We start from the raw sequence: 12,530 nt of genomic DNA, 5'->3' as shown, positions 1-12,530 counted from the left end.
TATATTAAATTAGAGAACTCTTTTAGTTACAGTTTTATTATAAGTAAGATGAGCCGAACAGAGTCTTTAAAAGATAAATTTAAAGAAGCCAAAATTATGACGGTGTATACATACATATTTGAAATTAAATTTATGTTAACAAAATTTTAAAAGAAAGTGGACTGTAACAATATTAATATGAGAAGTAAAAATAAACTTGTAGTGCAGTTTACTAGTATGCATACAATTAGTTATTCATTTAAGGGTAATCTTCTATATCTATACTTATAATAAAACTGTAACTGGAAGATTTCTGTACATTTAATATATTACCTTAATATTTAATTTTATTTGTTGTACCACCTAGTTATTTCTTATAACATTTTCTTGTATGCCTTTGGTTGCCTGGAAGAGATCGCTATTTAGCGATAAGGCCGCCAAATTGTACGTTCTACCTTATTGTGCTGTTGTATTTGTATCTCTGTAAATTTTCTCTGTGGTGTACAATAAAAGTGTATTCATTCATACAATCATTCATACCTTATATACTTAACGTGCGGCTTCCGTAGGCAAGCACATTATTCACACTTATTGAAATAAATTAAACTAGACTTATAACCTGTACCTAAACGACGATCTTACATAATACTTATGCGGTAGCTACATAGTTTTTAAGTAAAAACAAGTTTTGATTTTACAGTACGTGTGGACATAAAATTATATATGAGCAATGGAATCGGTAAACTGCAGCGTATTCCGGTCGCTTGTTCTAAATTATACATAAAATAAATAGATTAAACATTTCCAGCCGCTGCGCAGTGTCCCGTTTCTGGCTCACGCACGCCAGGTCGGCGTTTCCGTGCTTGGATGAACCGCATCTGCGAGCCACCTTCAAGCTGACGGTCGTGAGGGACAGGTTCCACGTGTCCCTCACCAATATGCCCATCGTGGCTACCGAGGAAGCTGGCTTCTACTTGGGGCATAGACTGGTATGTCAGATATTATGAAAATTAAGCTTAATTTGCTATACACTTTTGATGCGCACAAGAATTACACGGTAGTGAGATGATGGCGATAACCATATTCGTAAACTTAAAACTAAATCTACGAGGGTTCCAAACGCGTCCTGGTCTAAGAAGAAGCCCACAACAAACTTAGCCGGGTGTTTTTTTTTTCATCATCATCACCATCTCACAATGTCATTTTAAATTATTAGAAGAGCAACCTGGTTAGAGCAATAATTTACACCCAAGCTTTTTTATCGATTACGTAGTCCTTTATACTATAATAGGACTTTTCTATAAGCTTACGTACAGAATTAACAAGTGATCTATTTGACCGTTTTCTATTCACGTCGACTTTCTGCGCACACAAAATAAGCAATTCATTTAAAGGAAATTGTGTACAATTTTACAATAAATTACCGGTTGATATCTTGGGGATGTCACTAAAGTTCAAAGTTTGTATTAAGTGAAAGCTTATAGAAAAGTCCTATTATAGTATAAAGGATTACGTAAACGATAAAAAAGCTTGGGTGTAAACAATTGCTCTAACCAGGTTGCTTCTTAAATATTTTCTAATGACAATGTGAGATGGTGATAACAAAAAGAACACCCGGCTAATTTTGTTGTGGGCTTCTTCTTAGACCAGGGCACGATTTGAACCCTCGTAGCTTTAGTTTTAAGTGTACGGTGTAGTTATCGCCATCACTACTCACTGCTATGTACACATTTTGTATATAATAACGCATCAAAAGTGCCATCTATGTGCCTATTTGAATAAAGAAATATTTGACTTTGACTTTGACTTTGGCAATGGTTTGATATGATGATGATCAAGAGAGAACATTAGAAAGAACCTTTACCCATGCATCATGCGAATTCTATCGCGTAGATAGTTACTCATTAAGTCTAGAGCTACACCCTGAATTCCATAGTCCGAGCCGATGTCAGAGTCCTCGCAGGAGGCACCCTCGGGTCGACGTCTCCCACCTTCCCCCGATGTCGTCGAGCCCTGGGGCTCTTCTCATGGCGAGCTCTCGCGCCCAACTCCCCCGGTGAAGCCGTACCAACCCCTCAGGTGGTTATCGGCAAATGTCCTTCCGAAAAATGAACTAAATCGAATCGAATTTTTCACTAAACGATTATTCATTGTAAAGTCAACATCTCCCGAGGATGCAAGTTTCATTGCCGGTACATTGCCGAAGATCTGTTTGCTGTTAATGGAATTGGGGCTATTCTTACCAAGTCGCGCATCATTAGGCTTCCATAGAGTACAGCTTTATGTGTGTGTGTGCTCGTCCGGGGAAAAACTTCCGCCATGCTTATTTCTGGCGGTCTGAAGGGCGTGGTTGCCGGTATGATAACAGGCTTAACACTTCAGTTGCGTGCATTCCATACACACACAAATGCACTGCCTACCCAAAAAAAATTTATATGAGTCGCTTATGAGGAGGGTTTTTCAATTTCAAGCCATATTCCCTGCTTTATGCCTATCCCGGTCAGAAATTCTCTGCACGCCAATTGTAACGAATCTACCCTACTTCACTAAATAAATAATATTTTTAAAGCGCACCTAATTCCGAGAGAAAATCGCACCTCATAATTTCATTTCGTAACCAAATTCGATCAAACCTGGCTCAATAATTAAGTTTGGAGACGTACTAAAACATGGCATTATAAAATAAATACATTTTATAATAATAATAATAATAAAAATTTATTTCAGGCATAGCCCATATACTGTGCACTTAACAGTTTTTAAAAATAACATAAAAAGAAGCACTAATTAAATTAACAATAATAATAATAATAATAATAAAAATAATTAAAATTAATAAAATACTAATAATTAAACACGAAATAAATATTAAAATAAATAAATATAATGTTAGTAACAAAAAAAAACCACTATCCTATGTTAGACAAACTTATATCCTAAACTATACCGGCCCAACATTTTAACAGTTTAATTTTTCATATATGCTTTAGGCCCGCCTCGCCCTGTCACTACTATAAGGGGCGATGCGGGCGATTGTGTCTATATGAAATGTAGTGCGGATGAAGTATAAGAAGGCAAGATAAAATATGTACTACTGATAATTTGAACTTTTAAAGAAGTGGAATATGGAAATTACGATTTAGGAATAAATCGTTTTTCTCTTTACGCGGTGCTGTGAACGGAGTGTTATTTGAAATAATGCAACGGAGCGATACTTTTATAACTGAGTTAGAGTACTGCATCGCACAGTGATGAATGAATGAATGAATGAATACACTTTTATTGTACACCAAAGAAAAAAAAGTAGTTACAAAGATATAAATACATATCAAGAGAGTACAATTTGGTGGCCTTATCGCTACATAGCGATTTCTTCCAGGCAACCAATGGCGTAAAAGGAAAAAACATAAAACTGAACTCCTCCTAAACGGCTGGAGCGATTTGAATGAATTTTTTGGTATGCGTTTGGGTGGCACCCTGGATGGTTTAGATTCACAAATCGGCCCCACAGATGGCGCTGGGGTCCGCTTGTATAAATATATAACATATAACATCCTCAATTTGTATGAAATACATAAATAATTCAAATGACACACTTAAAATGATTCGCTTCAGCGATGTTCGGCTGAAAGAGACAAATAATGATCCTTCACTAGTTTCTTGAAGGTCCCAATCGATTGTGCCTCACGGATATCTAACGGCAAGGCGTTCCATATTTTAATAGCCTGCACCGTAAATGATCCGTTGAACAAGGAGGATTTGTGACCAGGCACCTTCAAGATTAACTTCCTCGTAAAACGAAGTTCGTCTGGGAGTCCTACAAATTGAAACCTCTCTTTCAGGTGCTATGACTTGATGCAATTACATTGTAAACCGTCTATGATTCCATAACGTGGTGAACAAAATATGATTCTAATCTGTTGTTTTATGTTAGGCTGGGTTTTAGACCTGTGGCATACTAGTCCCTGCAGTGAGCCTCGCCCTGCCTTGACGTCTAACGTGCAGATACCCAAAGTAGGAACCAGTTGGTTTAGTTACACAATGCTCAGTTTGACGGACACAGGGCGGCATGTTGCGTGACGTGTACCTTGCATGCCCTGCGAAGTTTTTCATGGTTTTCCATTTACCGCCTGAACTTGCCAAGTGATAGAAGCTTGGCTGAAGCTAAAAGCTCTTCCAGCTCCAAGACGAGTTCGCCGTGTCACCGCCCATGGCGCCACACATGATGGCGCTGGCGGTCTGCAGACTGCAGAGGAGGGCCGTGCCCCCCCTCCCCTCCCCCCACAACGCCTCGGAGCCGACCGAGTCACCAGACGACCTCCCATTGCCGCCGCCTGAAGTCAGCCTGTACAGTGACCAGCAGGTTATACTGGATGAGTCCGGGTAAGTGTAAATTGTATCATGCCTCAGACCGAGGCATGCAGTGGCTTGCACTCCATACATGCACAAAAGCACTGCATACCCTAATATTGGTATATAACTCGTATAGGATGAGAATTTATGCCGTTTTATGCAATTTTCCTGGTGTATGCATACCCTGGTAAGAAACCCAGTGCACGCCACTGGAGGCATGCGTATTGGATATTGGATAGAAGCAGGCGTACGAAAGGTGACGAAATCCGTAATATATTATGAAAATTGAGCTTAATTTGCTATACTCCGCGAACAGCAGGAGAATCTGTATGGTGTAATTTATTATTTCTTCAATCCTTATACTCCACACCAAACAGATCTTCGGCAATGCACCCTCTGAATCTGAAAATAATGCGAGGCATGCGTGCCTCAGAGCGAGGCATGTATGCTAATTTGTTTGTCCGCAAGGTGCAGACGCTTAAAACTTACTTGCAAATTAAGGCGTGAGTGCCCCGTATATGCTTCACAAGGTTCAACATAATGTAAACAACCGATACGCATTGATACTTGTGAAGCGCTTTCCATCAGATGATGTTGCGGTGAAGACCTAACTTGTAGAATAAATCAAATGAGTCTAACAGAGTATTGTGAAGAATCCTTTACTAACTCACACTCAAGACATATATTATATAAACATGTTATATTGTAAAACAGTCCGTATGTATGCCATGCCTCAGTCGAGGCATGCTTGCCTCAGGTCGAGGCATGTGTCCCATAAATTAAGATTATATTTTCAACCTTACAGTTAATGTCACTCAACTATTGCATTGTTCCAGGCCGTTGCTGGAATGGGTCCAGAAGACAATCCAGTTGTTCGGCTACGAGCTGAATACGTCGTATCCTTTGCCTAAATTCGGTAAGTGACATATATTATGCAATATAGTCTGTGCACAAGCTAGAAGAGTTCTTTCTCTGTCACACCATCGCTTACAAAAGACAAGGATGGAAAACTGCATTAAACAAGATAGAAATTAAAAAAAACCGGTGTCAAAAATACCAACGGAAAAGTTTTTTTTTTTTTTAATCTTTTGTTTTAAATTTAGCTTCCATTAAACTCAAAACTAAAACTACGAGGGTTCCGAACGCGACCTGGTCTAAGAAGAAGCCCAAAACAAACTTAGCCGGGTGTTTACCTTATCACATTGTTATTTAAAATTATTAGAAGAGCAACATGGTTAGAGCAATAATTTACACCCAATCGATTACGTAGTCCTTTATACTATAATAGGACTTTTCTATAAGCTTACGTTTAATACAAACTTTGAACTTTTTAAGAGACATATCCAAGATGTCAATTGGTAGTTTATTGTAGAATTATAGCAATTTCCTTTAAACGAATTATGAATTTTATGTAACCTAGTATATTGCACTGTAAGTTTATTCTTACTTCTAATGTTAAAATTATTGCAGTCACATTTTTACTTAAATTTAGAAATGTTTTTATGAAAATACATTAAATTTTCAAATATGTAGTGACAATACACTGTAATTATTTTGAAATCTTTATAATTTATCTCTCAATGAATTTCTCGGACCCGTTTTATATGTCGCACGTTCACACACTTACACATACACACTCGCACGTACACTTAACATAATCGCACACACACTCATGTTTTACTCGCATGTCAGAAAAAAAAAATGTATTATATAAATAAATTGAAATAAAAATGTGTTTTGTAATGGAATAGCGAGATCTTCTGGCACAGGTTTTAAATTTCATATGACATAATGCTGTGAAAGTAACGGAAATAGACTGCATGTCCGTTATGTGACGTATCTTCTTTACTGCATAGGCGTCAGAACTAAGCATGTTCGATAAATTATTCCCCTATTGAATTTTAGCATTTATTGATTGTTGTCTGTTAGCCTCGTCCAAGCGGGTCCTTCGTCAGCTATAATGTCAATAGATAGTGGTAGAGTACACACAGACAGACTTGACGTTTCAAAAGTGCTTAAATTCTCTTCAGTACTCATTGAAATAAATGAATTTTGAATTTTTGACGTGACAACGTCTTATAATTCGATGGAGCCGGCTGCACGCACGAAAAAACATGACATATGCGGCGTTACCTCGCTCTGAGGCGTTCCATTTAAGGCTTGAAGTGCAAGCGAGAGCGCGGAACGAGCAACAAAGAGGCGGAAGAGTCGGCCTCCGCGTTCGACATCTGTCTCTCTCGTACTTGAGTGAGCGATGCGTCCGCGTGGACAGCTTCTTTACAATAATACATTCACATGTTTTCGGCAAGGATGAAGTGCAGTGAAAAGTGAATGTGGTGTCAATTGTTTATAGCAACGATAATATCTATCAAACAAATAAAATTAAAATTTTCTTTTGAAAAATGCAACCATTCCATCAGTATTTTCTTACGACGTTGTCACGTTCAACTATCGTCAGTAAGCCGACTTTACAGACAACAAATTTTTTTTTTGAATTTTTAAATACCAGGGCTGGCTTGTAATGGAATAAAAAAGCCTCAAAATCCGTAAAAAAATCCCCAATTTTCTAGATATCGTGGTGGTGGAAGGTGGTAACCAGTACTCGGAAGGGTGGGGGCTGATCACATTAGCGCCATCTATGTTGACCGATACCAAGGTCATTGCGAGGCTGTTGGCCCAACAGGTAAGCAAATTAGGCATTCTTCTCATTATTACCCTAGCTTAAGAAATGGGTCCAAAAAGAAATGAAAAATGCCCTTAAAGTACATGTCCTTTTCCATAGCATAGGTGATATGCATACCAAATGTCAAAGCTGTCTGCCCGCCCGTAAAAAATCTTTAACATTTACTTAAGGTATCGGAATGTAAGGTAAATGCGTGCCAAATTTCATCCAAATCCGTTCAGCCGTTTTTGCGTGATTGTATAACAAACATTCACATTTTCACATTTATAATATTAGTAGGATACTTTATAATATCGCATTTATAATATTAGTAGGATAGTTGGATTATACTAGCTTCTGCCCGCCACTTCGTCTGTGTGGACTTCAGAATTTGTTCTAAAGCTTCGCTCGTTAACAATTTTTAATCCCACCGCGGGAACTATTTGAGAGATCGGTATAGAAAGTGCATCTCCTTTGCCATAGCATAGGTGACTTGCATACCAAATGTCAAAGCTGTTTGCGGCTTAGCTCGTAAAAAACTTAACAATTTTTCCCCGGGAACTACTTAAGGAATCGGGATAAAAGGTAGCCTATGTTCTTTTCCATGTCAAAGGCTACATGTATGCCAAATTTCATCCAAATCCGTTCAGCCGTTTTTTGCGTGATTGTGACACCACACTTTCACATATAGAATATTATTTTAACGATTATAAACCTCTAATCTAGTTTGCGTACACACCACGATAATGTTTTGGGATTTGTCGATAGTTCGACCCAGTTGCATGGATCCAGTCCCGTCGTCCGTTAGTCCCGTTGTTATATATAGATAAAAACAATCCTTGATGCGGATTTATATATCTTGCTACAATTTCAGCTCGATGGGTGCAGAACTTTTAGAGTTTTTGAAGCGTACACAAACCAACATAACATTTTTATATATAAAGAAAATATATATATATAGATATACATATATATATATATATAAATATCTTTATATATATATTTCTTGTGTGCGTGTGTATGTCACTGAACTCCTAAACGGCTGGACCGATTTGAATGCATTTTTTGGTATGCGTTTGTGTGGCACCCTGGTTGGTTTAGATTCACAAATCAGCCCGACAGATGGCGCTGGGATCCTCTAGTATATTATATATTAGTATTTTTTTTGTATCTTTAAAACCATCGCATATAAAAAGGGCAACTCTCGAAACACCCCCCAATAAATAAAAAAAGGGTGTGTCAGCTCCTACGCACGACTGGAGTTTACACCTTAAGTACGATTGTCGAAACATACACAAAAAGAGTTTATTTAGCTGAATAAAGATTATTACCATATGAAAGGGTAAATAAAAAATTCTGTGCAATTATTCACACAAGGCGGAAGTGTAACTTCTCAAAAGTAGCCTACGAGAGATTGAGGTGGATGTAGAGTATCAGAACTATTAGGATAAATGTAATGTTTATTATTTATTTTCCATGGTAACTAGAATAGGAAAAAAAATGTATAACGTTTTCTATCTCACTCTGTCCCATATATTTATGTGTTTGCTTCTTTACCCAGATAATATTCGGTTTCCTTGGTAACTTAAATAGGAAAAATAAGTTAATTGAACGAAAGCGACGTTGCATGTTCGCGCATCACAGTTGCCGGGCATGCAACGTCGCAAAGCGAAAACGTAACGGTCATTCATCAGTAGATTTTACTCCACACATTATTCTCATACCGGGCGCCTTATATATGAAAATCGATTCTTAAGGAGTAAACTCCAATAAAAATACTGTACTAAAGCGAGTTCTTGTATGGCAGTGGTTCGGAGGCCTGGTCTCCCCTCGCTGGTGGAGCGCCCAGTGGCTGCTGGAGGCCCTGACCTCCGTGCTGGGAGAGAGGGCCCCCGCGCTGGGCGGGGCTCCGGCCGAGAGAGAGACGGACGCCTTGCTTCTGGACCACGTGCTACCTGCGCTGAGGTGATATACTCAGCTTTTTTTTTTATTCCACTATAACTGTTAGCCCTAGAATGCATTATAAACTGGTAAGTGCAGTCTAAGATGGTAGCGGGCTAACCTGTTAGGGAGTATGGTAGTCATACCCCTAATCGGTTTTATATGACACCGCTCCGGAACACTAAATCGCTTAGCGGCATGTTTTTGTCGGTAAGGTGCTAAAAAGCCTTTTATTATTCCTCGATTGAAAATGTAAACAAAAAAAAACGCAAGTGACGCATCGCCACGCTATAAAATGGAATATAAGTACTATGCGTAGTTGAGTTGTCGCAACTTCAAATTTTTTTTTTTTTTTTTTTTAATTTGAATTTTTTTTTTTTTTAAAAGTGTAATAAACAGTAATTTTTTTGGAACAAATTTGTAATGCTTTATCACGCTTCATTTTATTCGTGTCGTAATCTATATCGTGTTTTATGGATATAACATAAAAAAAACAGTTTCAACGTTTCACATCTGCCAGGCGTCCCGTGACGGCTCACCAGTGGCGTGCACAGAGTTTTTAACCAGGGTATGCATAAAGAAGGTAGTTGCCATAAAACGGAAACATCCTTTGCACTCATGAGTTTCTCAAAAATTTTAGGGTGTGCAGTGCTTTTGCGCATATATGAAGTGCACGCCACTGCGGCTCACAATTTTTTTTTTTTTTTTCAGATTAGATTCCAGTAACTCTGTGCGTGCGGTGGCATCGCCTCGGCTCGAAAGAGCTGACATAGAGTCGGCAGCTGATGAACTGTCTTTACATAAGGTAAGCGTCATTTAACTGTATGAACCTTCATCGTTATAATTTAAGGTCCACAGCAATTTTTTTATTATTTTTTTTTGTAACTATAAATAAAATATAATAAATAAATATACTACGACAATACACACATCGCCATCTAGCCCCAAAGTAAGCGTAGCTTGTGTTATGGGTACTGAGATGACTGATGAATATTTTTATGAATATAATACACCCAAATACTTATAATATACAGATAAACAGCTCATTCAGCAGCAGAATATTCTAAGTATTAATGTATATTATTCATAAAATATTCATCAGGCATCTTGGTACCCATAACACAAGCTACGCTTACTTTGGGGCTAGGTGGCTAGGTGTTTATTGTCGTAGTATATTTATTTATTTATTTATTTAGATGTTATAGACGACCTAAGTGACGTTAGATACTATACAGGGTGCAGCAATAGTGAGCATGGCGATCGAGGCTGCCGGGCAGGAGGCGGGTCGCGCCGCTCTCGCGCGTTTGTTGCGCGACCATCGCTCGGCGAGCGCTGACGCCAGGTGTGTAGCTCGCTTTAGTTCATAAGTCATTAGGGGGCGTTCATAAAATACGTGAGATATTTAAGGGGAGGGGGGGGGGAGGTGGTCCATCAAAATATAACGAAGTTTTAAAAGAAAATGGACTGTAACAATATTAATATTAGAAGCAAAAATAAACTCGTTGTGCAGTTTACTAGGCTACACAAAATTGCAAATTCATTCAAGGACAATTGTATATTAGTTTATAACAAATTACCAAATGAAATCTTTGAGATGTCTCTCAATAAGTTCAAAGTTTATATAAAACGTAAGCTTACAGAAAAATCCTATTATAACATTAAGGATTATTAAAGCTTGGGTGTGAATTGCTCTAGCTTCATAGCTTAATATAAATTTACTGGGAGATGGTGATAACAAAAAAAAATACCCGGCTAAGTTGGTTGTGGGCTCTTAGACCAGGGCGCGTTTGGAACTCGTAGCTTTAGGTTTAAGTTGGCGAACGAAGTTATCACCATCCCCTTACAATTATGTAAACATGTATGTATGAACGCTTCATAAGTGCCTGTGATAGGCCTACATGAATAAAGAAATTTGGAATAATTAGTAATTTATGGACCCCTTATAAACTTAAGTTTTATATTGTCATAGACTATAAAAATTCAAAATTCATTTATTTTAAGTAGGCCTAATATAAACACTTTTGAAACGTCAAGTCTGTCTGTTTGTAGTGATTCTACCACCGGTTTGGCAGATTCCACCGAGAAGAGCCGGCAAGAAACTCAGCAGTTGCTCTTTTCCAACATCAACAATTTACATTTAAATATGTATTTATTTATTTTTTTAAATAATTGTTTTATAAATAAAACCTATTTAAAACTAAATAAAATCTAAAACATCCTCGAAACCACCGCAGCGAGACACAGTTCCTAAGATGCTGGCAGCATTGCCCCTTTGGATGGCCAAACTAATTCGTTGGCCAAAGTAACTGCCCGCTCTAGGATCACCGGTAGACTCGATAACCCTTTTCGATAACTCTTTGAAAAGGGCTCTTGCCTCCGGACCCCACGGTCCCAAAGTCTCTACTCCAAAAGGCACAAAAATGAAGCTGCTATCCAGGTTTTCATATTTACATTTTAACATTCATTTTTCTATCTTGTGAGAGATGAAAGCGGAGCCGGATGCTTCCAAGCAACCTTGTCATTATATATATAATATTGTTGGTATATATATATACCTAATGAATAAATTCAGAAAAACATTGTGTGTTGGAATTAAGCATAAATCAAATATTTAAAAATTTCAAATTCAAAATTCATTAATTTCAAGTAGGCCTAATTTATAAGCACTTTTGAAACGTCAAGTCAGTCTGTTTGTAGTGACTCTACCACCGGTTAACGCAGACTATTGCACCAAAGACTTGTATTTTTGGTATGCGCCAACAAATATATACTTCTTTGATCACCGAGGCTATATTTATTAATTTAATAGTATTTGCCAGTTTTTTACCAAAAAATATTTAAAAAAGTACCTCTATTTGCGTGTGTATGTCAAATGCACTACGCAGTTTTTGTCATGTTTTTTTTTTTAGTTGATTTATTGTATGTTTTATGGATAGTTAAAAAAAATAGCATTCTACATTTCTTCTTTATTATAAATGTAAATGAGCCTCATGAAACTTTGTACACATATTCTTGGAAGTGTTAGAAGTGATATAGGATACTTTTTATCCCGACATTAAGCTCGGTTCCTTTGGGAAAGGAGATGAAAGTGCTTTGATATTTTTCACCATAACTCCGAAAAATTATAACCGATTTAAATAATTATTTTTGTGCTATAGAGGTTAGAATATGTGTTTAATTTTGCCCAAACTGTGATTGGAGATAGAGGACAGAACTCCTCAGCGGACAACCCATCATTGAAGGCTTAGCGATACTGAAAACTTTAATTGTTTTAGAACTGCAACTAAATTTAATGCCACATGAAAAAACAAAATCAAACGCAGACGAAGTCGCGCGCAACAGCTAGTATTCTTAAGGAATCACCCTGTAAAATATTAAACCGAAAGAAGCATATTTAGTTTTCGATACAAATGAATTTAAAACAATCTAAGTGTTTATTGACAACCCTATTGATGATAAAAGACCGACACGCGCATAGTACCTACGCTGCGAGACGCGTACCTAATAAAGTGACAGGAGTCACATGATATTAATTTTGCATGCGATGGACGACGAATTAGGAATGTGTAAATTGTATACCTTTTGTTAAATTTTT

At 37.5% G+C, this 12,530-nt stretch overlaps 1 protein-coding gene across 1 annotated transcript in view; it reads left to right on the top strand.

Moving 5' to 3' along the window:
* Nucleotides 1-12,530, top strand: part of LOC120635682 — an 81,663-nt gene that overhangs the window by 46,280 nt on the left and 22,853 nt on the right. The window contains exons 9-15 of the mRNA XM_039906780.1: nucleotides 788-968; nucleotides 4,160-4,362; nucleotides 5,169-5,248; nucleotides 6,903-7,015; nucleotides 8,802-8,959; nucleotides 9,647-9,740; nucleotides 10,171-10,277. Of these exons, the coding sequence (XP_039762714.1) occupies nucleotides 788-968; nucleotides 4,160-4,362; nucleotides 5,169-5,248; nucleotides 6,903-7,015; nucleotides 8,802-8,959; nucleotides 9,647-9,740; nucleotides 10,171-10,277 (936 nt within the window). The remainder of the gene's footprint in view (nucleotides 1-787; nucleotides 969-4,159; nucleotides 4,363-5,168; nucleotides 5,249-6,902; nucleotides 7,016-8,801; nucleotides 8,960-9,646; nucleotides 9,741-10,170; nucleotides 10,278-12,530) is intronic.

Source organism: Pararge aegeria, chromosome 27 (genome assembly GCF_905163445.1).
Source record: "Pararge aegeria chromosome 27, ilParAegt1.1, whole genome shotgun sequence".
Classification (NCBI taxonomy): domain Eukaryota; kingdom Metazoa; phylum Arthropoda; class Insecta; order Lepidoptera; family Nymphalidae; genus Pararge; species Pararge aegeria.
This window is presented reverse-complemented; position numbering and strand designations above follow the sequence as displayed.